The sequence below is a fragment of the Squalius cephalus genome, assembly GCF_949319135.1.
Source record: "Squalius cephalus genome assembly, chromosome: 15".
NCBI classification, from domain to species: Eukaryota; Metazoa; Chordata; class Actinopteri; order Cypriniformes; family Leuciscidae; genus Squalius; species Squalius cephalus.
In genome coordinates, this window is record NC_137136.1 from 21600956 (window position 1) to 21628433 (window position 27478).

At 38.9% G+C, this 27478-nt stretch overlaps 2 protein-coding genes across 4 annotated transcripts in view; one reads left to right on the top strand and one right to left on the bottom strand.

Moving 5' to 3' along the window:
* Positions 1–762: 762 nt before the first annotated feature.
* Positions 763–5786, bottom strand: rbm12bb (RNA binding motif protein 12Bb). Of its 2 annotated transcripts, none has more exons than XM_079895484.1 (2): positions 5600–5786; positions 763–3127 (listed from the first exon to the last, which is right to left on the bottom strand). In XM_079895484.1, the coding sequence occupies exon 2, from the start codon at positions 3103–3105 to the stop codon at positions 1210–1212; it is 1896 nt and encodes a 631-aa protein (XP_079751610.1). In that variant the 5' UTR covers positions 3106–3127; positions 5600–5786; the 3' UTR covers positions 763–1209. The 2 variants fall into 2 exon arrangements, with proteins under 2 accessions (XP_079751610.1, XP_079751611.1); XM_079895485.1 differs by having other exon boundaries at positions 5735–5766.
* Positions 5787–9781: 3995 nt separating this feature from the next.
* setd2 (SET domain containing 2, histone lysine methyltransferase) overlaps positions 9782–27478 on the top strand; it is a 28878-nt gene continuing 11181 nt past the window's right edge. The window contains exons 1-14 of one of the 2 annotated variants that reach the window (XM_079893953.1): positions 9923–10281; positions 11998–12097; positions 17200–17322; positions 18788–18809; positions 18911–22908; positions 23075–23206; positions 23440–23568; positions 23662–23785; positions 23897–23974; positions 24248–24345; positions 24453–24597; positions 25181–25315; positions 25469–25597; positions 25775–26941. In XM_079893953.1, the coding sequence (XP_079750079.1) occupies positions 17294–17322; positions 18788–18809; positions 18911–22908; positions 23075–23206; positions 23440–23568; positions 23662–23785; positions 23897–23974; positions 24248–24345; positions 24453–24597; positions 25181–25315; positions 25469–25597; positions 25775–26941 (6186 nt within the window). In that variant the 5' untranslated portion in view covers positions 9923–10281; positions 11998–12097; positions 17200–17293. Of the gene's footprint in view, positions 10282–11997; positions 12098–17199; positions 17323–18787; positions 18810–18910; positions 22909–23074; positions 23207–23439; positions 23569–23661; positions 23786–23896; positions 23975–24247; positions 24346–24452; positions 24598–25180; positions 25316–25468; positions 25598–25774; positions 26942–27478 lie in introns of both variants that reach the window. The other variant, XM_079893952.1, reaches the window with a different exon arrangement.

Consider the following 27478-nt stretch of genomic DNA (forward strand, 5'->3'; position numbering starts at 1 on the left):
GAAGCCTTGTACATTTCAAGGTAAAAATGGCCATGTCCGTGCTTGTGTTAAAAAAAATGTGGATAGATCAGGGGTAGCCAACCCTTCTCCTTGAAGGCTATCATCCTGAACTGGCTAATCAAGGGCTGCATCCGAAATGACATGCTTCCAAACTACATGGTAGGCAAAAACAGTAGGCCTATGTGACGAGTCGTATGTCTGAATTCACAGGACTCTTACAAGATTTGGCAAAAAGTACTTGGTTGACCTACTACTTCTGGCGAGATTCTGAAATGCACATACGATGGACACTTTACCTCATGAAGCCACTGGAGAGGATTTGTGAATGGCAAGGAAGGGACGCAATGATGGTGATAGGTCATATGACAGTTAGGGTTACATTCATACTACACATTAAAAATAACTTACTCTAAAAATTACTTGGTTACCCCTAATAAGAACAAACTAAGAGAGCGAGCTCTTTTAAATGCAGTCTGTGTTCAGGATTACGTCTTGTTAATAAAAGTCAAGTGAGTTGGAGCAGGGTTAAAACTGAATTCTGCAGAAAGGAATTCTCCAGCTCCTGGGTTGACCACCCTTTCTAGACTATACATTATGTTGGTAATCAAGTAATTTTACAATTATAAGTATTCAGACTTAATTAAAATGCATATTATTATTATTACTGGACTGCAAATGAACCCATAACAACTGTGAATAATAAACCCACTGTGGACCACCGCAAGAAAAGAAAAAAAAAAAACCCACACACTTAGAAAGAAATCAGAAGAACAAGCTGATGTCTTTAATAGCAATGAACATGAAATTACAGTTTTTATGGTTGTAGGAGGAAATTCACAATCTCACAATGTTAAGAAGATTCTTTTAAATCTGCTTTTATCTGCAAACCACACATTACTGACATCTGTACAGTGAAATTTCACTAGATTATAAAAGTCATTACTCTTTCATTACTCTTTATTCTTTCAAAAGTCATTACTCTTTATTTAACAGCACAAATAATACTGAGTCTAGATACTGTCACTGACATGCATACAAATGCATAATTTCCGAATAGTCAAGATAAGGTATGAATCTAAATTAAAGCAATATTTTAAAAAAGAAAAGAAAAAGAAAACATGTCGGCAAATCACTGAAAATGCACAAACAACTTAAAAGAGAAAGAAACAAAAGCACAAGTTTCATCAAAACTGTAGCCCAAAAGCATATCTAATCAAACACAATCTGAATCTTCCTGGTGCCAATTGGTCTTCCATTCAATTCTTGAAGAGCAGTGAGCGCCTCCCTGTAGGATTCGAACACTACAGTTGCAGCACGCCTGGGAGCTCCATTTCTGTCATACTGCAATGAAGCAGATCCTGGAATCAATCTGTATCCATAGAAGAAATCATAAATCTCATCGATCCTTATCTGAGAGGGTAGATTGAGCAATTTAACGCCGGTCGGACCATCAAGTTGTTGGTCAGGTGATCCATAACGTTGACTTCCATTACCATCCAGTCCGGGCCCAAATGCATTATTGCGGCCAAAATTAGGCTCAAAGCGATCATGGCCTCCATAATCCTGGCGCAAATTAGGCTGCATCTCACAATCATCTCGAGGCATCTGGGTGTTCGAAAAACGAGGACCATCATTCAAAATTTCATTCCTTTCTTGTGGGCTAACCGTCAATTGCTCATTCACACCAAAATTCTGCATCTGGGCCATCGTTATGCACTTAAGCATGACCTCGGATCCAAGAAACCTCTGTCCATTTAGGGACTGTGCCGTCATGGCTTCCTTCTCAGACTGGAAGATCACCAACGCCTCACCGAGCCCAGCACCTCTTTCGTCATGCAATAAGACAACCCTATCCTCTGAAAGTGGAAATCCATGAAAGAAGTCCATGATCTCCACCTTGCGAACATCAAACGGGAGATTGCGTACGTAGACACACCTCAACTGAGAGTCAGGAGTGTTTCTTTGAGGCTGGGGCACTTCAGCTGATCGTCTCGACCCTTTCACTTCATCTCTCTCATCAATGGACGATTCCAACAAGGTGACCATTTTCTCCTTGGAGATGGGTGACACGTACACTACCTTATGCAGCAACAATTCCTTATTATGAGCCAAGCCAGCACAATAGTCTGTGAGATTTCTAAACACCACAACAGCCGATTTGGTCTTATCGTCCTTTTTTTGGGCAAAGATAATAATCTGGTCATCCTTCAAAGTAACCGGATGAAGAAACATCCTCAAATCCCTCTTTTCAACCGCATGAGGCAAGTTCTCAAACATGACGCAGTATTCTTCATGAGGGGGCGAGCGTGATCTAGACCTGAAGGGAACGGGAGATCGAGATCTCGTTCGCTCTAAGGACGGTCTTTTCCGAATGTCCTGTCTAGGGACACCTCCTGCTGCCAGCCACTGCTCCTCTGAGCATCTTGATAGTTGTATATACCGCGCCCCCATGTATAGTCGATCCCTTTTCAGACCTTCGATTACATCCTCTTTGGAAGCCAAGCGCACAATACTTTGTCCATTAAACGTTCCTCGGGGGTTTCTCAAAAACAGAACATCTTCAATCTTTATCCCACTGAAAAATTTATGGACGTCGTCCTTTGTTGCAGAGAATGGCATCCCTGTCAATTTTAAGTAAAGATCCGCTCTCTCTGGCACTTCTGCTTCTCTCTGGTGTCGTATCTCACTGAATGAAGATGGAGAGGGCCTGTTCCTCGTGTCTTGATGATCCGGCCTTCGTACGTCTACTCTTATGTCTTTATTGAATGGCAGAGGACCTCGTTCCGCAGAAGGTCTTTTGACACCCTCCTTGTACATTCCCCTGCCTTTTAACTCAGACCTTCTAGTGCTTTCCTCGAGAACACTCTGCATTTCTGACTTGCTACTCAGGAGCAAGTTGACAGGAGAGCCCTTAATGCAGCCCCCTGAGCGCGCCATCGCTCGTCTCGCATCTTCATCAGATGCAAATATTATAAAAGCTTCCTCAAGCTCCCCACCAATTATATGAACCCCACCATCAGGGATTCTGAGCCCAGTGAAGAAATTGCGAATGTCCTCAGAACCAGCCGTGATTCTGAGTCCCTGTAATCGGATGACCACAGCCATGATGGAGCACACACAACAGCACCTGCAGACAAAAGGGGTACATATAATAGCGTTATCGCTGACACAACCATTGCCTCCATATAACAATATTCAAAAGAAATCCCAGCTATCATTTTCAAACCGAGGTTAAACCACAAAATTAGGAGAAACAAACCTCTCACAGCCAATAAATATAGCTAACAACAACAGCCAGTTTGCAGCAAGTAATAACGTGCTTCTGATCCAGAAAAACAAGATAACGTGCCTCGGATTAACAGGAAAGACTAGTTTTCCAACCTTTAACATTGTTCTTTCAGCTTCCGCATGCAAATGTGCAAGTAATATGAACTCCATTCACAAATACAGCTTATCAGCTGACCACACTATCAAGAGAGAAACATCATAAAAAGTGTATACAAGTAACAAAAAATTACAAATATCACTGCTAGCATCCATACACACATATTGCAGATGCTTAACTGTAAAATACTTTGTCCTTTTAAATTCTGTTAGCTACTGTTTTAAATATCCACAATTTCCAACAGAAACCGATCAACAGCAATTGATTTCATCAACTCATTAAGTATTTAAAAATAACAAGGCACTTTACATGAAGCTCAACAGCCACTTACAAACTGCACAGCCATCAAACCAAGTAACAAAACAACAGCCCAATTCATCACACACACAATTCCACTTCACTTGTGTGCAAACTGTGAATTATAAATGCTTTTAAATCAGTGGTTCTCAAGCAGGGGCCTCAGCAAAGAGGACATCGATTATTTGAGCCATTCATGCCATAAGAATGAGGGAGGAAAGAGGGGAACAAGATCGGCAAAGGACCACGAGCTAAAAAAAAAGTTTGACTCAAGTAGGGATGCACCGAAATTTCGGCCATTTCAAATGGCTTTTCAAATGGCTTTTCCGGTTTTTGGCCGAAAGAGAAAAATGGCCAAAAATATATGCCGCACCGCCCCTCAGTGTTCAGCGCCCGGGTTTCACTCTCGCTCTAGCCGTTATCACTGCGCAGTGTGACGCTCTTTTCAATATCCCGCTATATGCATGCTCGTCAGGAAAGCAAAGTCCGCTCAAATAACGCGCTGACATGAAATTTCTATTTGCAATAACCCTACTGTGCTTTAACATGTTGTATAGCCATTCTGGGGAAAGCTGGTAAAATGACGCCACCCTCTCGTTCACTGATCCACTTCCCGCTATGCTCTGCTCACATGCTCTGATAACAATTGCTTTGTATGAACATACATTATTTGGATAATTGGTAAAAAAAAATATGATAAATATGATTATGTTGCATAGAACTGGATAAAGAATAATATATTGATATTAAATAAATATATTTTCAGTCCAATTTTAGACTAACATTTTTTAAATAAAAGTGTGATTATTTTATTGGCTTGCATTTTTTTAAATTCAGTATCATTAAAATTGTTGAATTTTATTATAAAGTATTATATTAATAAAATTATCCAAAAAAAAGCTTATTTAAAATAATAAATAAATATTTTTTTTAAATCATTCATGTGCATCCAGAACTTTCCTCACAGAATTTTCTTTTCGGTGCATCCCTAGATTTAAGTCATTACAGCAGAAGAATTTAAAGAAATATCAGCCTACACTGTTTTGCGTAATGAGGGCCCTTGGGGTAGAAAAGAGTGAGAACTACTGTTTTAAATGCGAACTATGAGATTAAGAAATGCAATACCCTCCAGCAAACTTGCCATTTTATTGCCAATAAAACACACATACAGCTCACTCCACATTTACATCTTAAGTATCCAGGAAAAATAATTTTCTACAAACTTCTCTATTAGAAAAAAGTCCATTTAAGACTGTCAATTCCCGATGTCACAGAGCCCATCCACTAGGAACAGTAAACAAGTCCTATTTTCAGTTGCAATACTCTTCAGATAAAAGAAAGAGGTATTTTTACAACTCGAATTCACAACCAAGTTTCCCATTTCGCTGCACTTCTTTATGTAACCAATACAAGACTGAGGGCGCATTTTCACACACACACAAAAACCAGTGTCTGTACATGGCTTCCGCTTTCTCATCCGGTAAAAAAAAAAAATCCGTGGTGCATAAAATCCCCTCTTTAAATCCAAACGATTTTATAACACTGGCCACAATTACAAACTTATTTTCGACAAGTAGACCTCTGTAGTATCTCTCGTGCCTTCTATTTGTGTTGAACCGCGAGCTCTGTGCTTTCAGAATCAAAACTGCGCCGAATCAAACAGCTAGCATTCACGAGCGTCGTCGAATACAGCCGAACCAACCAACCCAACTGTTTTAATAAGCACAATATACGTTTATACACAATGACGAACACTGGGCAACAAACATATGAAATAAAGAGCAACGTCAATTCCGCCATAACAAAAAAAAAAACATTGGTGTAAACAAAGAGTGCAGCAGCTGTCTTCCGTAGTATCGGGCAATGCTAAACGTGAGAGGCCCAGAATGTGAAGCGCACAATATTAATCAAACTTACACAAAACAAAGATATCAATCCTTTCCAAATATAAAGGAATGCGAAACTAATGCCGATCTGCGGTGTCGTATATCCGATTCCAACCGTGATTAAACAACAATTTCGTTGTTTGTGATATCTGACGCAAGGACGAACCGAAAGAAACTAGAGCATCCGCATCTCCTCCAACGCCATCTGTAAAACTACGGAAACCCGGAGGCGCTGAACACAAAAACTCAACCGAGAGACATAGACGAGACACAATAGACTCCAGTCTGATCATTCTAGAAAATCTCCAATATCTTCAACGACCCATTTCCAATGAATAAATGATACCACTCAAAAGCTTTATATAAAATTGCACACTACAAATATATTATTTATTTAACGTTATATTTATAAAATTAATATTTAATGGCTATAAAGTGTAATGTGGTGTAACAACCATCAAGTAAAATTAGGCATATTTCATCTTGAATACCAGTGTATACAACTTTATATTTACAGATAAGTTCAAACTGTATTTGAAACATATTTTTTTAACATCTCCATACACCTGGACAAAACATGACATTTCAAAAAAAGGTTGAAATGTGATAAAAAAATGACCTTGACTTTTTAAAAATAGATAATGAAACATTATGCCAAATTCTATGCTTACATATACTTAGCCTACCATTATTTAATTTTCTTTTCTTTTTTAATTTCTGACAGTTACACAACCTAGAAATTTTGACTAGCTTATATTATATTATCAATATAATACTATTGACTATATTAATATTACACATTTAAAAAATATGCTTTGATGACAATGGAAATTCTCTTTTTAGGGACATGTTTACACAGATTCTGTGGGTTCCTGCTGCCATAACCATGTCTTGAACTTGGGGGATAGTGGTGACCTGTGAAATATTATGTTGAATATCAAGTTTTTTTGTGTGCATGTTTGTTAATGAGGGATTTGTGTGCACATTGTTTTAGATTTATGGAGTAAACATATCTATTTTTTTAATTCTGAAGTTAAAAGGAAAAAGTAGACCTTTGCGGTAAGATGGGCTAGTGGTGGTGCCGTCTATTTAGATTCCATCATAGAATAAATGTAAATTTCAGATGAATCTCTTTTACAGCTGGGATTTGGCTTTGTCTGTTTTGGTCAATTGTTCAATTAAATGTTAAACCACAATTTTAAATAGAATAGTTGATTCAGTATTTTATATTAATTACATTTTATATTGATTCTGCAAAAGTTTGTCTTAGGAGGCCCTTTACACGACACCGTTTTCAACTTAAAAACGGAAAACTTTTTATGCATTTTGACCGTTCATTTACACGATATTGGCGTTTTGGGGGCCTGAAAATGCAAATTTGAAACATGAAAAGCAGGTTTCAAAGTGCAAGTTTTTGAAAAAGAATTTGTGAAAACGGTGACGTCATATGCATCCGAATGCGTATTCGGTCTATAAACCTATAGTTTCTTTACAAAGTGACATCTCCAGATACTGGCCTGGCAGCATAATACAGCGATCTTAAGTTATTTTCATGGAGAACCGGGTCAGGGATTGTTTTGACAATGTCGTCTGTAGGCCAACACAAAAAACTCAAAGGAAAAAACTTTCCATTTTTTTGTACATCGTTGTGATGTAAACGTACTCTGTGTTCTTGCCCCAGGTGGGGATCCACCTTACCTCATGATTTGACTGGCCATCTCAATCATTTTGACATTGAGGAATGCTGTTTGAACGCTGAGGCAGACAAGCCTAAAACATAACTTTTAAAAATATTTTTGTCATCTTAACAACAAACAGCAATGGAGTGCAGCAGAGAAGCATCAATAATATCAAATATTGGGGAGACAATTTGGCCATGGGGGGGGGGGGGGTTCCCCCCCTTGTCTATAGTGGCTAAACGACCCTATACTTGTTTCACGGTTGGTACAACAACAAGCAAATGACACCTGTAATCCAGAAATTTACAAACAACCTGATTTCAGAATAGTCCTCCGAGCAGATCCCTTTAACTGAGATAGAGCTACAACAAAGGGTTACTGATTCAGTGGTCCACTGAACACAATGATGCCCTCATTTTAACCTCTGTGAGGCTTTAGACATGATAAAGGGGTTGTGCTGGTTACCCTGGCCAGCTGCCAACACTGCCTAAATAATCATACTGAGCCTGGTGCTGAGATACCATATTCACAAATAAATAAAATAATAGAAAATCTGGAAAAAGGTAGCATAGATAAAACACAGGAATTAACTGAAAAGGAAAATACAGTAAATGAGTCAAAAAAGGTCTGTCATCAAGTTGGAATTTTGAAGTGTTCTCACTGTGAACTCTCACTAAAGACAAACAAAATATGTTTAGACAGACCCGGCCATTTGAAGATAACAACAAAACATCAGACCTGTAGAAAAGAGAAAATGTACAGAATTACAAACAATTCATCAAGTGTGAGACTTTTGAAGACAAGAAAGAGACCTGCACAGCACAAGATGGACTAGGGCTATTTCCACTACGAGGCTCCACCTGGAACTGTCAGGATGTTTCCCACTGGAAACTCATCACAAATTTCCTCATGAAGCTAAGAGCAATGACTGAACAGTGAGATAAAGCAGACACAGATAACCAACACACTTTACATTATGTACTCCGATCAGCAAGGCTTGTGCATCATCACCAAACCAAACGCCATGTTATTACAAAATAATCATGCTACTGTTTTTTTTATATATTGTAATCTTTTAATCAGCCCCAAATATTTTTACATTTCAGCTGAAATTGGCAATGAAGTTACTAAGTAAAGACGATAGACTCTCAAGCTCTAAACACAAACTGTTAGCAAGTTAACTATGTTGTGAAATGAATGGACCCCAGAAGAGATAGACATCAAAATGTTTAAGACATGCCTTTATTTGAAGAGCCAATGTCCATACCTGTGGCTTGAGATCTCTGCTAGTAATTCTGTGTGAGAATATCTGCCTTTAATTGTTTTATTAGTAACTAAACTAACTGAGTGAATTGTCGACCACAGAAAACATCAAACACAACAGCTATTGTGCAATTAGACATTTAGTTAAAAATTACCTACCAGTAGGTATCAGTGGCATCACTATGCAAAGCATTTTACAATTTGTATACACTGAATGTCTTTTAAAATACTTTATATATAGTCTGAGTGCAATGATAAACCATACAGGTTTAACTTTAATTGGATTATTTTAAAGACTGGCAAAAATGACAAGGAATGGTTCAAAACGAGATCACTGGAAGGGCTTTTCATAAAACCAGACACAATATATTATAAATGAAATCTTTTATTAAGATACTGCTGAATACAACAGATGGAGAAATTCCTGGAAAATAATAGTTTGGAGAAAAGTCAGCATTTCCAAAGCTTTTATCTGCATCCATTTAAACCACAAGCTGTTTAACATTGATTTCTTAAAACTAACAATTTATATTTCAGATATTTTTTATGCAAGTATTTAGTATTTTATGTTACTAATACTTATTTTAATTACTAGTAGTTAGTGATCTAATAGTGACTGGTATTCAACTAGTCACTAGTATTATTCATATTATATATTAGAAATGGAAATAGTAACAAAGAAACAAGCACTAACAGTAATGAATGGTTTGGTAAGGCAAGATAAAGTGAAACAAGCATCAGCAACAACTGAAGTATACCAGTCTTAAGTGAATAATTGATATCTGGACCACAGTTAAAATATGGCAAAATTAGTAATTTGTTCATTTGCTATTATTTGGAAAGTGAGTAGCCTAGTAGCAAAGTAATAAATGCAAGTATATTGATTAGATAACCTACTACTATTTATTACTTTGCTACAAGTCACTTTCCCAATAGTGACAAATGGGCCTATTCAGTTTCTAGTGAAATTAAATTGAAAAATATATAGTCACATTTGGATTACTTACCACTGGAACTAGTAACATTGAAATCGATTCTAGTTTGTGTTAAAGAATAAACTGCTTGCCATATACAACTTGCCAATTTTCCTCCGAATTTCACATTTCCAATTTAACCCCTAATAATACTAAAGATGCTGAACTGACTTCTTGGGGATCCCACACCATTGAATGCCTATCCGGGTTCCATGTTGTCTGTCTGTCTGTCTGACCAAAAGCACTAAATAGTCTTTAGCTGAGCCTGTCGCGCGTTCTCTTTGCATTAAACTATTTGATTCCACGTTATCTAGTAATGGAAGATTTCGTAGCTTAACAAAGGCCCCAAGATCGTCGACTAGGATCGTCATCAGTCCCTCTGGACAGCAGAGACATCAGTCGACCTTCTTCTTCACTGCATGAGCTGTGGCTCGCAACGAGAGAGGAGGAGCCGCGAGTCCAGCGACCGGTGCATCGCATATCGACTCCGCCAGATCATCTGAGGCTGCCCTACTACACCATGAAACAAAAAGGATGGTGCCTTCCACAACCCGCTTCGTACTGATAAACCAGTACAGAGGAGTCGTCTAATGTGTATTTATTTGATCACCGTGGACCGAGCATTAAACGCAAGCATTTGGATCTAGCTGCATGCTATCTAACACCAGGCGAATTGTTGACCCGTGTGGATTTGACGTCTGTGTTCTGCTGGATGTTTAGGGAGAAAACAAGTGAAAGAAACTGCCATCATTGTCCTACAAGATGGAGTGCTTGACCGAACTGGAGAAGTATACGAAGTAAGTACTTTACAGCTGCTGTGCGTTTGTTTTGGCACATAAAACATATCCAATGAAAACCTACATGCACTACAGATTTTAACCAGTTAGCCATTGAGCTATCTAGTTAGTCCTTTTACTGCTAACTCGCTAACCCAACGCTCACGGTGACCCGTTTTCATGGGTTCAGAGCATAAACCATTGGTCAAACTGTACATTTTGGTTTGTAGAGAAAAGGGCAGTGTAGATAACCCGTTAAGCTCAACAAATAGATTCGGTTATGAAAAATAAACATTCATAGACGTTTCAAATGGGTGACCATAGCGACAGTTCACTGTGCAGTTAGCCAGCGAGCCGAGGAAACTAACGTTACTACATGCAGGGACCGATCAAAAAATGTAAGTAAGATTATATAAAATGTGATGTTCTTTGTTGCTGGAAATTCACAGAATGTCTAAAATATTATTAGACAATATTGTAATGTCAATGTATATCGTATGTCCTGGATACACAAGTGAAAATAGATGCAGCGAGGCCTCCGTGTAGGCCTCATATCCACGAGGTAAATTTTTTAGCTCCCCGCGCGCTGTTTAGGGCCAGCTCGTTGACATTATGAACCAGACAGTCATTGCTGGAGTTATTGGTAACTAACCAAAGGCCGTGTTATTTAATAACCTCAGTTTCGTTATGGTCGTCTACAGCAATAATTGAACTGAGACATCTGTAGACAAAACATTGCTATGTTGTGCAAACAAATGTCACCCACATGCGCTCCTCTGCAGTAAAAGCATTTATTTTGCCACTTTACCACAACATGTCGATTTATAATCCTTTATTATATGATCAATGATCAAGCTATAATTATTGGACATAACAAACGACATAATCCAGTCTTACTCATTTATGTCAGAACCCATATTGTGCGTCCAGGGCACGTAGTTTACCTTTCACATATGAGACAAAAGGCAGTTTGTCCTGCTGAGCCAGATAAGTGCTCTTCCCTCCACTTCTGTCTGCTGCTACAAGCAGCCAGATGACCATTTCAATTCTACATTTTCTCGTTTTGACAAGCATAGCAAATCTAAGGCTTTAACTATTATTATTCTTAAAGATATTAAAAATCAAACTTGAAATTAATGAATATTACAATTAACTGCATAGCCCCATTCATATGCAAAATGCTTAACATGACATGTAGGCTGAATATGAAAAGTCATTTTGTAAATCCATGAATAACACAGAAGTAATTTACCAGCCAGAAACATGGAACAAACACTAGGCCAAATATTGTTTTACTATTAGCAGCCATATTCATATTCAAGACAAGTGACAGATTAATTTGCAGCAGAATATTGTAAAGATAGTTTTGACAGCTAAATGAAAAGTGTTTCCCTTTTGAAATGTCAATAAGCTTATTTAATTTACTGTCTTAAAGGGATAGTTCACCCAAAAAAGTCTCATCATTTACTCACCCTTATGTTGTTCCAAACATGTATGAGTGTCTTTCTTCTGCTGAGCACAAAAGATGTTTTGAAGAATGTTGGTAACCAGTAGATGGTAGCCATTGACTTGCATAGTATTTTCTTCCTATTGTGCTAACCGTCAACTGTCTTGTTACCAAAATTCTTCAGAAAATCTTCTTTTTAGTTCAACAGAAGAAAGAAACTCATACAGGTTTGGAACAACGTAAAGGCACCGATATACTCACAACGAAGTTCTTTTTCGTTTTTCATTTAGGAGTAAAACGAAGTTCGAAATACGTGTGCAGCGATATACTGTTATCGAACATCTGACGCCGCCCACTCTGATGAGAGGAGAACGCTGTTTAGATGAATATGTAAATATGTGCTGCACACTTTCCTCTCAATCACAAAGTTAATACACAACAAAATTAAGAAAACAGCAAGCATTTTATTAAAGCATAAGAAAAGCATATGATCATAGCATTGTGGATATTTTAAAGTCACGTTTATTTACATATCACTTTATACAACAGATTAAAATCAAGCAGCTTTACCGTATTAAACATGAAAAACAGTGTCTGTGTCTCGTTTCATCACAACTTCATTTTTTACTCTAAAGCAGCTCTCCAGGGTGTTCATGTTTTCACTCAAGGACGTCAGACCGCGACCAACTGAACAGGCCATATGAACCAGAAAAGATTTTCTTGTGAAAGAAGGCGGAGCTTCCGAGCACACCTACCTAATACGTAATTGCCACAGACCAATGGTAGCAGGAAGGTGTTTAGCAGCTGTTTCAAACTCCCAAAACAAATATGTAAAAAAAACAACAACAAAAAAACAGAATAGAACAAACTTTTAGAACAAAAAAAATACAAGTTTTTCTTTTAAAATATGCCTATTAGGCTACAACAGAATTCGTTAAATTTAACGAAAGCAAAAATTAAATATGTAAAAGTACATTTTAAACCGAATAGAACAAACTTTTAGAACAGAAAAATAGAATCAAAAGTTAAAAATAGAGACGACAACAATATAGCCTATCATATTGTAGACGTCGGTGGGCAACAGAAGCCTATTCCTCGGCAGAGCAGCGCGATAACAAAAAAACAAAAAATACACCAAAAGACCATTATCGGCATATCTTGCAGTCAGTGAAAATAAATTAGGTGCAATGACGCTGATTATTATTACTATTCTATTCTAGAGAGCGCTCCTCTCTCGTGTGAGCGAAACAACCGATCTTCAGGTCTGTCTAGTAAATTTGTGGTCGAGTGGTAGAACTTAGGTTTCAATGATTTAGATAACACAGGTTCAAATCCCGATCAAACATGGGCTACTGTAATTTTTTTGTTGTTGCTTATATTTATAAAATAAAATGACCATGCATTTCCAACAAGTATTATCCAACAGAATGACTGAATTTACATTTGTATAAAAATTCCAATCATAATTTCAAAAGCAGTTCTGTTAAAAATAGAAAGAAAATGTTCCCTATACAGAAAGAGTTAAAAAAAAAAAAAGGTTGTAAGCAAGGTGCGATTTGCCAGGGCGAAACATACAGAAAAAAAGTATGAAGCTGGTAGAGCTGAGATTTGAACTAAGACCGTTTGAAGCGTTGATCACAGAGCTATCATCTGAACGCTGTCTTATGAGCTTAACCTCGTATGCTTACGCAAAGCCTCATTGATGTGACATTTTTCTATTGCAATGTTTGTTAAATGTTTTCATTTATTAAAGAAAATAATGCTAATCATAACAACCTACTGTAAGCCTGTTTAATTCTTAATTAATGCTAAACACAAATGCTGCCGACTAACATCAGTTAGCAAGTCCTGACAATGTTTAAATTGTACGATCATTTAGTTTAATTCATTGTTTCAGTTCATAAATCTAGGGCTACTAACAAATTAAATAAACGCGAAGTATAAGACACATAACCTTTACATGCATTGCCTTTCTACAGTAGCTATAGAAAAACTGGGCACACAATGTTAACGTGTGTACTTTGCTTAAAGGCAGGGTAGGCAGGATTTTTCTAAAAAACGTTTTCCCAAATTAGTTTAAACTGTCTTAATATACCAATACATAATTAAAATGTAAGTACTCTGAAAAAGAGAGTATAAAAATCAAGTGTCTGTATTCCTCTCAGGGCTGCAATAAACACAGCTACTTATTCCATTCACTCCCACCCCCTCCCTTCTGGGCTCCTTCCAAAGCCACGCCCCCAAAACACATGAATGTGCGATGCCGAGCATTTGCACTGCGCATGTAGTGACATCATGTCAGAATCACATGTAATAAAATACCTAACTTTATCATTATGAATATAAACAACTAACATGGCTGTTAGTACTCACTATCAAGCTAGCATATCGATACTGGTAAAGTTTAAAATATATTGAGGTAACGTTTGATTCGGTAACGAGCTAGTAACATAAGGCAAAGCTAAAAACAGGTTGCATTGATACACGTTTTCCCATTACCATCAGTTACACTGTGATGAAGGTGAATTTCGTGTAAGATTCATAACATATACAGTGTTTTGCATGTAAGAGCTTCCACGATGAAAGCACTGTTGGCTCTGATGAGGACTACACTCCGGAGACAAGTACCTTTCTACCTTACTAGTTCCTTTTTTTGCCTTGTTTGCCTTCGCTGACTGTATATGCAGGTACTGGGAATTTTAACTGCTCTTTATCTGCCATAATTGTGATTCTTCCTAGCTTCCGTGCTCCCTCCGTGCCTCTTCCCCTCCTCGAGTCAAACGGGTGCACGCATGTGGGCAGCTCCTGTAGCAGCAGGGGTGGTAGCCATGGTAGCGAGGGAAAGTGACAGTCGCCCAGCCAATCATTTCATTCGTTCCGAATGGAAATAAGTAGCTGTGTTTATTGCAGCCCTGAGAGGAATAGAGACACTTGATTTTTATACTCTCTTTTTCAGAGTACTTACATTTTAATTATGTATTGGTATATAAAGACATATTTGGGAAAAAAGTTTTTTAGAAAAATCCTGCCTACCCTGCCTTTAAAGGGGTGGTTGATTATGATTTCACTTTTCTAACTTTATTTAGGTTGTAATGTTGCTGTTTGAGCATAAGCAACATCTGCAAAGTTACAACGCTCAAAGTTCAAAGCAAAGGGAGATATTTGCTTTTACAGAAATCGCTTTTTAAGGACTACAACAATCGACTGGTAGGGACATTCCTCCCGGGTTAGTGACATCACTAACCCTAACATTTACATAAACCTCCGCCCTCTGTGCTGGGAGCAGCAGCTCATTTGCATTTAAAGGTACAGACACAAAACAAGGTGTTTTTGCTCACCCTCAAAAAGTGACAACTTTAACATGCTATATAAAAATATCTGTGGGGTATTTTGAGCTAAAACTTCACATACACACTCTGGGGATATCAGAGATTTATTTTACATCTTGTGAAAAGGGCATTATACCACCCCTTTAAATTTGATGCAATAATAGAAAGCTACATGTTTCAGTTCTAAATTTGTACTGTAATTTCAGTATTGGGATTATGAATTTGTTTAACTACAAAGTTTCTCTTGAATTTATCTGCTGGCCAGTTCTCAACGAGCCGCGTCAGATTACGCAATAGAGAGAAAGAATAAACTGACACTTTTCAAAGTCGGTGATTGTAGTGCCTCTTAGCGGTAAAAGGCAGCAAATACCCCTAAAAGCTACAGAGCAGAGAAGCAAATGGAATGCTGCAATTCATAGAAACAACTGGACTGCAGGCAGCGAGTTACCATTTTGTGTTAATATGCTGAATTTAGGGGTAAAATCATACCCTATATTGTATTGTTATATATTGTATTGACAACTCATCAATTAAATATTTACCATGGTACATTCTGCATAATTGGATGTTTTTAAATAAACACTGACAAAAAACTATACAAGTTTTTAGGGCTGGATGATACATATAACATTGAAATAAGTGATCACCCGAATTTAGACCTACCTATATTGTATTTATATAAAGCGTATAAAGCAGATTTGCTTTATGTATTTCCCCAACGTCGAAATCAAGCACATGTAGGCTAAATGTCAGGAAACATGATTCCTGGCTGCATGTCAATATCCATGGATCACTGGATCTTAAGTTGTAAGGAACACTATATCAAATCCAACCTTTAGTTTAAACTGATAATCGTTTGTTTTACCCGCTTTTTCGCAGTTTCCCCTTTTAAATCACACAACAGGCTCTTTTGCCACTCAGTCCGGCTGAGGGGGCGTGTTCCGGCAGGAAAGTGACTTCAAAAAGTGATTAGATTATTAAACGATTCTCAATGCATCACAATGCACTCTTACTACAAAAGTTATTCTGTCAAGAGCAGTGGGTGAATCCCTCTTTTTATTGTTTTTGTTTGATCAACATTAATGAAGCATGCAGCAGCAGGTTTATTATATTAAGACATAATGCACGGATCTAACATGTTACACATCAGATTTTTTTACAATCACTTACGGCAGTTTTGGAACCACTTATCAGTTGTAGTGGCTGTTGTCGTGGAATAACAGAGCACTACACGGCCCGATTGAAGAATCAGAATTGAGTATTGTCGTGTAAAAATATAATGGACAAGTTTGTGAAAGGACTGCTAGTGCCAGGTAAAGGTAAAACAGATGATGAATTTGCTTAAAACGTCACAACTAGCAAAACAATGTGTCTACACCAGAAGCAAGTGGCGGGACAACACAAAATCAAATTGAACCCATTATAATCAGCGATGCTGTCTACATGTGGTGTGGCGCAACATGACACACTAAATTCCTGATAGTACTCCAAATGCTCTCGCTACTTCTGACACAAAGGACAAACGGATGTGCACACGCTCTTTCTGTACACACTCTTTCTGTGCACACGCTTCAGGTGTGTCAGTCAGTGTGGGTAACGCATTGAGATCTTTTTCCGTGCCTTATTGTGCTTAATAACTCCTTTTAACATATCTTAATTTTCTCATTCATGCATGCTCTTTTAATAAAAGCCGAGATGTGCCCAAATATCTGCTTTCAAGAAGCTTGGTACATTATCTGACAACATCAGATGCAAGTGCTTTGCTTCTGAAGGATGCAACCATTTTTATTAATACATGAGAAGAGTACTTTATTTGAAATACACCAGTACATTAGTGTTTGATAGGCCTATTTAATTACATTTAAAAAAAATTGATTAGTTAGTTTTCATGCATCAATTCAGAATCACTCACTCAGCATCGCAATGCATCGTAAAAATGATTATATTCTATAGCTCTATCCATTTCATTGCAACTTTAAAATATATTTTAGCACTTATAGAAACATCTAGTGATGTATCTTCATTTTTTTTTCTTTTAACAATTAGATACCTGGAAGCTTCATCTGTAGACAAAATACTGTATGTTCAAATGTGGAGAACAAATAAATTTGCATCAGGGAATCTACATTGACTAAATTAAGGCATGCTGTCTCTTCTCCATAGGTGTGACATTTTGTCAGAGAGCATACTTCTCTGAGTTGGATTGCCCCAGTGTTGCAGCTTCCTTCAAGCTGCTCAGCATCAGATCTGCCTCAACATGGATGCTCTGTTGAATCCCGATCTCAGGTAGCCTTTTATATTATACCTTTTGTTTAAACTGCAAGCAAAAACAAAACTTTCACTTTTGGCTGTTAATAGAACAGAGGCGTTGCAATAATCTTCAATTGTGTTTCAGTGAACTCAACATAACTTGAATTGCAGAATTCAGTGTCCAATTTCAATTTGACATGGGCCAATAGGCTATATCTTTAGCTCCTTATGTCAACGGACAGTATGCAAGAATGTTAAGCCATGCATCCCTGCAATATTAATCCTGCTTCTCCAGTTCCAGGCTAAATTTGGTTTTGCACTATTGAGGGATTTTAGATAACCGAGTGCTTGCATATATTATGTAGGCTTAAAAGATTTTAAAACCTTTTTGCATTTCACCTCTCAGTCTGCCCCTTAGTTATTTTAAAACAAACTTTAGAGAAACGCTAAAGCATTTTTATCACAATATACGACATCATCATCTGGAATGTGTGGGGCCATGGACTGTATAATGTATAATACATAAGTAATTGTATTCAAACCTGAATATTGTGGGCTAAATTCAGATTAGACAGTACTTTTGTTACTCATTTGCTTGCCACGTTTATGTGCTGGACTTGGTTGATCATGGCTGTATGCATTTTTAACAAACAGTGCAGCACTTGGCTTTTGTGCGGTTTTCAGTATTTGAGCTTATGTATGAAATGAATTTCACATGCCTGATGTTTCAGTTTATTTTATGCTTCTAGTGAGTGTCATAAGGGATATATTTTTTAGCAGTATCATTTGAAATGTTGCATTAGAATGGCTAAAGTGGGTCACACATCAAAATGCTATTCATTCTATTATACCTGATTCTTGATGGTGCCATTATTAAAAAAATATTAAATAGGGTCATGGTAGATTAAAATATTGCTGACAGATTTGACAAATGAATGGCATGAGAAGCCCCTCCCATAACTACTATTATCATTGTGGAGTGACTCCATTATGAAGGTCAGATGAAGAAAATGGGTCTCAGAGGAACATGTAACCTAGTTGTTGCTTGGTAGCTTCATTTAGGTTTCATATTAGAACTAGCAAGCAGTAGCCTATGCTTATTTGTTGTTGCAAGTGTGTCAGTTTTGTATGATATGAAGAGACTTAAAAAACAGGAAGAAAATATAAACCATATAATTGTGTGTCATAGACCTTTTTATAACTTTTAGGCATTGACGTTTTGGATAAAATAATGTTATTTCACAGCAGGGGCTGGTTGTATAAACTGCTATGACTAGTATAACAAGTTAGTCATATTTTTTTTTTAAATACTGTTCATAGCTGCCTGTTACATAAAAATACTGATTGCCATTTGACTAATTGCTTGTTGGTTAAGACACAGTCTTAACATAATGGCTATGTTTATGCAACTGGCTGCAGGTTGTTCATTTTCTTTCAAATGAGATTTTAAATTGGACTAATGTTCTGCTTTCTTTCTTTCATGCTGTTCATTTGACAACAGGGAAGATGTAAACGATTGTTCGGTAGGTCTTTTAAGTTTAGATATCTTTTTGTTTGTTAAATGTACATACTCACAACATGGTTATAAAATGCTAAATTCTATTTTTTTTATATGCATCACTAGATCAAGGTTGAAAGCCTCCCGAAGCAAGTCATATTCAAAGGCCTTGCACCCAGGGTCGTATTGACTAACCATCTCCTGCCTAAAGGAAACAAGGCGAAGGTAAACCTTGAGGAACAGGGTCGACAGAAGGTCTCCTTTAGCTTTGCACAGACAAAGAAACCACGTCAAAATGTATTTTTAGCCCCACCAAGCCCAGAGAAATCTGCAAGTGAACATTCTTCTCCACTGCAAGCTGGAGCTGTACCTACTACAGATCTAGCAGGACAGACTGATGAAACCAAGAATGTGGACACAAGTACTCCAGCAGTGGGGGAGAACCAGACTGCACCTGCTCCAGTATCCATCCCACTCAAATCAAAACATGTTCTTGGAAAGATGCATTTTAAGAAACAGTTTCTCAGCGTTACTGTTGTTGAGGATAATTCCATTGTCAGCATTGCCTCAGCAGATATTTCAGAGCCAGTAGTCCCACCTGAGTCAGACAAAATTAGATCTTCAGCCAAGGTTGAAACCGACACCTCAGTGCAACAGTCTCACAAGAACTCTGTCATTGATAGTTCCTCTGAAATAGTTATCAAAGAGGAAAACCCTCAGGAGAAATTAGACTCATGCCTTAAAGGTCCTGTTTCTTCCCATATTGGGAAGGGAGATATGGACTCTTCCAATATTTCTGAGCATGAGGAAAACAGAAAATCCCAGCCACGATCAGAAAGCACACTTCCAGGTTCGGAGTCTGATGGGGATTCCATTCGTACATCATCTAGCCAGAAATCTAGTGACCACAGAAATAAAATAAAATTTGAATCCCAGATAAATGAAGTGAAAAAATCCTCTAATTTCAAAACAGAGGAATTAGAAAAGCCGAGGCCTGATAGGAAAGAAGATGAAAAGGGGTCGAGTCGGGCAAAGTCTGAGCGTGACTCCAGGCACACGTCTTTAAGATCATCTCGTTCTGACAGAGACAGAAGAAGGACCAAAAGTCGCTCACGGTCCAGATCTCGAGGCTGTCGAACTAGTTCTTATTCCAGATCTGAAAGGTCAAGGAGTGAGAGACAGTCAAGGTCACATTACCATGATTCTGAGCGGAGGTTTCATAGAAGTTCTCCTCATCGTGAAAGGAGAAGCTCGCGGTCTCGAACTGATGGCAGGTCTCGTGACAGCTCTGACTCGGAGGATGACCACCGGCGGACAAGGACTCGAGGTAGTGACTCAAGCCGATCCTCTACATACTCTAGCTCACAAAAAGAATCAAAATCATCCACTCACTCCAGATCCCACAGGGACTTAAAACCCACAGATTGTTCTCGATCATCTGAGTCAGACAAAAGAACACCGCATTCAAAATCAGAACGATCTAATTTAAAAGCTGGTGATTCCGAATCCAATAGAAAGAGCTCTCCTGAAGCAGAAGCAGTTCACAGGAAATCCAGTGCCCACTCAAAATCGGAAATGAATGCTAAAACCTCAAATTCCAACCGAGCTACCTCATCTCGAACATCTGAGAAAAAGGTCCATAAAAACAGCTCTGACTCTGATGAGGAGCACAGAAAAAAAAATCAGTCACAAGGATCAGATAGATCATCTGGGTCTCGGACTTCATCATCCAAAAAAACAGGTTCAATGGATCACAAGACTTTAAATAATGTTACTGGAACAGAGAGACAATCAACAGACAATAATAACACAAAACAGTCAGAGTTAGTCCCCAGTTCAGTTACTCCTCAGAAGGAATGCAACAAAATTGATGACAACTGTACTCTGCCTAAATCTAAATGCATTTCTCAACAGATGCATGAAGCTACACTCAAAGTTAATTTGTTCGAAACAAATCAACAAACCGAACATCAGCCTCCAAACCAAGATCTTAGTAGTTTGGAAAAGTGCACAAATGTCCCTGAGAGTCACAAGACAACTGAAAGTTTGAAGCAATCCACTTCCGCAACAAGTAGAAGCCTTGAAGTTAGAAGTTCCACTGAGACTGATAAACCTGGAATAAAAGATGAGATTCCAATCCAAAGCGAAGCTCTGACAGAAGGACCGGCCGAGTCATTTTGCGTAGGCCACTCTCCCAGTCAGGATTCAGTAGGATCACTGGCAGACCATCTTTCTCTTTCTGTGAAAGAATTACCAGCTGGAGGATGCTTGAAATTAAACACTAAATTGGATGGGTCATCGCTAAGCATTAGTACAATCAATATACCTGTCACACCGAGTGCTCAACTTTTTGAAAATGATTCTGAGCAACTTAGCGTGAATTCTGAACAACCTAGTGAGATTTTGAAAAAGGATGGTAGTGCTAAAAAATCCAGATGGGACATTGTTGGTCAAGTCACTTCAGAATATCAAAGTCCTATGAAAATAATGAATCCAGATGTGAAAAAGGTAATTTTAGTAAAACAAATAGAGTTCAACAATGATACTACCCCTGATGAATCTTGTACACAGAAACAGGATTCTGAATTACCATTTGAAAAATCTGTAGAAGGGCAAATACAGGACAAAATCTCAGTTGAATCTCATCACAAAGTAATTCCCCACACATCTGACCTTGGAAACCAATATACCCATGGTGAATTAGAAAATCAGAATGTTGAAATTCCTCAGTCAACAAATGCTGCGGTTTTTAGTGATCTTCCCCTTAATTGCCGCTCTACTGGTAAAGAGAAAATCGAGGTAGACAAACCAAGGCCTGAAACTCAAGACCCTGATTCCTTAAACCATGATGGTAAATGCCACAGTGAGGACAGTGAGAGTGAAGAATCGGACTCTGATTCAGATGACGAGCGGGTCTCCTTAAAGCGGTTGCACTCTGTGGTGGTTGTGCCAAAAAATTCAACCATTGCTCTTGAGACAAATGATTTGACTGAACCGTCTCCTGGGTCCTCAGTGTTTTCTGGCCAGCAACTGACTGATACACATGGAAGCATTAATAGGGAATTTGCTTATGGCTTTAACAATAAGTCCAAGCTTGAAGAATCATCAGCTGCACTTTTTAAGGCCGGTGCACAAGCTGCAATTCCAGATGTTAAAGGTGTCTCCTACCAATCGCAGAGCAACATGATTGATAGCACCAGCCATTCGGAGGCTACCAGTGCTCATGTGGACAAGAACTGGGGTGCCCAAGAAAGACCAAATGTCTGTGCCCAGGTAAACCAAGCCTCTATTCAGAGTTTTGAGAAGAATTGCAGGCGACCCGAATCAGATCACCATCAGTACCATGATAGACCAGATAGCTGGAATGGAAGGAAGGGAGGAAAGCAGCAATATGGGGACTCAAATGACTTCAGCGGTGGGAAGGGTTATTGCTTGGCCTGGGACTTCAATCAGTCAGAGCAGCCCAGCAGTACATTTCAGCAACCCGACAGCAGTCATGGCACCGAACGCCCTTCTCAGCCAGGAATTGCTCTGTTTGATAATGTTCACAGACAAGTTCCATGGGCTCACTCTGCCATCTCTGAAACCAGCAGACTAGTCAACACACATGTGCCTTTTCAGTATCACAATTCAGTTAACCAGATCCATCCAGACTCTCTGACCAATGACCATGATTACGATAGTGAGAGAAGGGTAGTAGGGATCAAACAAGGATCTATCCTGTCTGCTGATCTTTCAGGATCATCCCCATTTGTTCAAGCCCATGAGATAAGTAGCAACTGCAGCTTCACCACAGAAAATCAGAACATTTCAGAAGCCCCTCGAGAAGACAACCAAAAGCCTCATCGAGGTAGGGGCCCACCTAAGAAGAGACGTCAAGATTTTGAATCTGAATCAGATAATGAGGCTGAGCCCGGTCTGACCAGTAAAAGGGATAGTTTGGATGAGAACTCAAGGAGTTTGAAAGATAGTAAGGAATCTTTCCATCAAATTCAAGAGGTGCAGCGCCCACTGCTCAGTCTTAACAACTTCCGGGATCCATCTGTGTGGAGGGAAAAGGCAAAGCAGAAAAAAATGCCACCCTACTTTGACCTCATCGAAGAAAATATGTATCTGACTGAACGGTAAGTGTCTATTTTTTCCTTTTTTCACACATTTTTGTCCCTGGCAAATTAGTTCATATTTTTTGTGTTGGTAGCACCATGCTCTACTGTTTTTGATTTTCTATGTGTTTGTCCATTTAATTTGATCTTTCTTAAAGCTCATCAAATCTGATCTTTGTCCTTGCAGCAAAAAGAGTAAGTCTCATCGTGACATCAAGCGTATGCAGTGTGAGTGTGCTATCCTCTCAAGAGAAGAGCGAGCCCGAGGGATAATGGCATGTGGGGAAGATTGCCTCAATCGCTTGCTGATGATTGAGTGGTAGATATCCTGCTACTACATCATAATATTTGCTTTCTAGCAGAGAGAACCTGTTGAGATAGACTGTAATTAATATATTGTGTTTATGTTACTGGCTTATTTTATATAACTGGCAGATTGCGGTTGTTGAGACTGGAATCTTCAACTGGTTCAACTTGTTCTAATTTGCAGAAAGAACATGGAAGGCAAAATGATTATATATATATTTTTTTCCTTTTTCTTGTTCTTTCAAGTTCTTCCCGGTGTTTAAATGGGGCATACTGCTCCAACCGGCGCTTCCAAATGAAACAGCATGCAGACTTTGAGGTAATTTTGACAGAGAGCAAAGGTTGGGGTTTACGAGCAGGCAAAGACCTACAGCCGTAAGTACTATTTGCTTCAGTTATCAAGTGCTTATTAGATATGCTTTTGTCTTTTATGTAAGTTACCTATTTATATATATTTTTTTTTTCCAGGAACACCTTTGTTTTAGAATACTGCGGAGAAGTTTTGGATCACCGGGAATTTAAAGCACGGGTGAAGGAGTACGCACGAAACAAGAACATTCACTATTATTTCATGGCTTTGAAAAATAATGAGGTGAGTTAGTGTCATTGGTGCAAAAGATGAGAATTAGAAGTGTTGTTGCTAACTTTCATGAATTAAGTTTAAAAAAATGTATTGATGAGCATGTCTCCATTATGTCTGCAGATAATTGATGCTACTTTAAAAGGAAACTGTTCCCGTTTCATGAATCATAGCTGTGAACCCAATTGCGAAACTCAGAAAGTAAGTGCACTTGAAATGATTAGTCAATTATCAAGGACGACTACTTGATTACTTACTAACATGCAGTAAATGGTTATTTAGCCATATTTGTTCTATAACTTAATATCTGTTTCATATATCCACATATTGCTAAGAAATGCTTCTGATTGTGTCTGTTTTGCACATCCCTACATGATTTTGCCCATGTAGGAATAAGTGTTACTGGAACTTAGAGCCTTTGATTTCCATGTAAAATCTTTGTTTTGAATTTCTAATCCATTGCACCCTTTGCAGTGGACTGTTAATGGCCAGCTCCGTGTTGGCTTCTTCACCACCAAAGCTGTGACAGCTGGGACAGAGCTCACTTTTGATTATCAGTTCCAAAGATATGGGTAAAAAAGCTCAAATAATTTATATAACATATGGCCTTACTGTTCTTGAAAATGAAACAACATAAATGTTGACCATAATGTCACAACTTCCTCCTTCTGTCAACCAGTAAAGAGGCCCAGAAGTGTTTCTGTGGAGCTCCTAGCTGTCGGGGTTTAATTGGTGGAGAGACTCGGGTCAGTGTCCGAGCAGCAGGTGGGAAGAAACAGAAGGAACGCTCACGGAAGAAAGACACTGACAGTGCACTTACCACGGTGAGGAAGAGGGCTTAATTATTGTGCTACATCCAGCTTTTGGAAATAACAGGAGAAAGACAGAATGAACCCATGCATTGACAGAAAGTGTTTTACATGTCAAGTCCCTCCTGATATTAATCTGTTATTTATTCAGACACATTGTTAGCTCACAACATTTGTGCTTGAAGAATTAAAGCTAGACACAAATAACATGGCCTGCTAGATTTTCAAACCGTTGTAGGCAAAGCGTAATCTTAAACCAGCAGTACCAGAGCAGTGATCTGTGGTTGAATTGGGTCAGCTTTGTTCTTGCTTGCATGTTAATTGCTCTGAGACTTTCAGGGCCTGTTCCAGTCTACAAATATCGTGGCTAATATATTTTGCATGCATTCAAGCTAATTGCATTTTAAGGATTTTTTAGCTTGTTTGCACTCTAGCACTCTTCATTTCTGGCATAATATGGAAACATCCTCCTCGTACATGAACTGAAATGACTTAAAATTGGAAGTGAGCTTTTGCTACGGTCACAGTTTGATCGAGAACAAGAAAGATTTCCCCTGTGACGCCGCTAGTGTCTAAACTGGTTGACGTTGTTCTGCAGTTGGATGAGGAACTGGAGGCTCTGCAGGAGAATGGAGAAGGCTTATGTGGAGAGAAAGATGTGATCGCACTCTGCAGACTAATGGTGCGAGTGGAGACGATGGAGCAGCGACTTACCTGCCTTAAACTCATCCAGGTAAACTACAACAATGTCACATTGAGATGAATTTGATTTATTAGATTGCACAGCATTGCAGTGTTTGACGACATATTGCTGCATGTTTTTGCGTTAAGCATTTAAAAATGATTGATATCTGGTCTTACTGAGTTTTTTTGCACATCTGTGCAGAATACCCAGAATCCCTTGTGCCTGAAGCAGTTTTTGGATCACCACGGCCTCTCGCTGCTGTGGATATTTATGGTTGAACTTTCTGAGGCTAAGAGCAACTCTGTAAACAACATTAAACTACAGATGGAGGTAAAAGTTCAATATTTCTGCTATGTTCCTTTAGCAAACTCTAGAAATTCCTTGTGGCCTGATATTTTAGTAAATGTTGCTGAATTATAATAAGGCTGTATAGTTTTAAACTCATACATAGAAATTTAAGGTGCAGCCTCTTTAAGGTTTTTTTTGTTGTTGTTGCAAATTTTTTAGATAATGAAGGCTCTGGCAGTGCTACCCATCTCAACGAAGAACATGCTGGAGGAGAGCCGAGTGCTGCAGTTTATCCAGCGCTGGGCTCAAAGCCGACCACTCAGCCAACCGGCTGAACAGGATGGTTACTCCAGTGAGAGCACCTCCCGTGCCCAAACGCCCCTCAACACTCCTGATGGTCCACCGGCCAAGCTGGCCACTGAGCTGGACGGGGACACTCCCAAGCGAGCTGTCTATCGTAGGTTGAAGATCATCAGTGAAAACAGTCTGGACAGCGCACTGTCCGATGCTAGTAAAGCTTCAGATGGAAAAGAAGAGGAGGAAGAGGAAGAGGAAGAGATGGAGGATGAGGCTTCACGGTTGGAAGCCACGATTGAAAGGGAGGTGAAAGTAGAAAGCATTGAAGCACCTTCTGAAAGTCAAGCTGAGCTTGAGGCAGGATTGAAAGAGGAACCCCCTGAAACTGTAGAAATCTCACTTTCAATACCAGAGGCCATTGTCAGTGAGGGAGAGACACTTGTAATGCAAGAACCTGAAGAACAACTCATCTGTAAGCCTGAAGAACAACAAGAGGATGAGAAGATGGTGGAAGAGACCAAGAGTGAGGAGCCATCAGAGATCCAGACAGAGTCAGTGACCGTTGAAGACAGTGTCCCCTCAGTCACAGACACCACATCTGCACAAGACGTTAGTAACAATGTAGTTGCTGATGTGGAAACTCCCGTCACTGAGACCCAGGTGGAGAATGCATCTTCTGAACAGTGCAGCTCTGAAGGGAATGAAAGTTGTAGCATGGCAGAAATCACACCCACGCAACCATCAGAAGTTATAATGGAGAGTGTAACCTCTGATTCTACAGCTGTTGCCATAGAGAGCACACCTACAGAATCTCCATCTGTCTCTTTGGAGACCATTCCACCTGTTTCTGCTACTGTTTCTACTGAAAACACATCATCAGAGGCTGTTGTAGCTGCTGAGTCTGCTGATGCATCGGCCCTGGCTGTTGTGGCTGTTCCAGCCGAGGGTGCTGCAGTGGGTACGCCCTCTCAAGATGAGGAGGAAGGCGTTTCTGACGTCGAAAGCGAGCGCAGTCAGGAGCCACAAGTTCGGGCTTCTGATATCTGTGACATGGCCGCCCGGCTGCTGGACAGTTGGAAAGACTTAAAGGCAAGACTAAGATTTGTTAAAAGCAGATATAGTTTTTTGGGAGGCCAAGTACAAATACTGATTCTTTTTGGTTCTCACTAATACCTGTATTTTTAGTAATGCTGTAATTTTTAAGTACAATACAGTGGGACTGATCATTTGAGGTAGCGTTTAACCTAAAGCCAATACTAGAAAAGCCGGGAGTACACTTTTTAAAAACATTTTTACGTCTGATTTTTCTAACCACATTTACTCTGTATGCTAAGGTCGCACCCGTGCATTGAATTTTTTTCAATTGTAGTTGTAGTTCCAAATTGCTTGGGGGCACTACTATGATAGCATCAAAAATCACTATTTTTAAAACATTAAGAAGGCTCGACACGACATGAAACTTTGCTCGAAGTATCACCAGGGGCTCTACACATGAACTCGAGCTTAAAAGTGACGTTTCCATTCTAATTATGCTTTTAAACGAAAGTTTGCCTCGGGTAGATTAACAAAAAGACCCTAGGTTGCATTTTGGCGAGAGTTACCCTTTAAAAGAAATAGTGTACTTGA

Excerpts from the sequence above, each read along its gene's own strand:
- rbm12bb (XM_079895484.1), bottom strand. The coding sequence starts at position 3,105 with ATGGCTGTGGTCATCCGATTACAGGGACTCAGAATCACGGCTGGTTCT.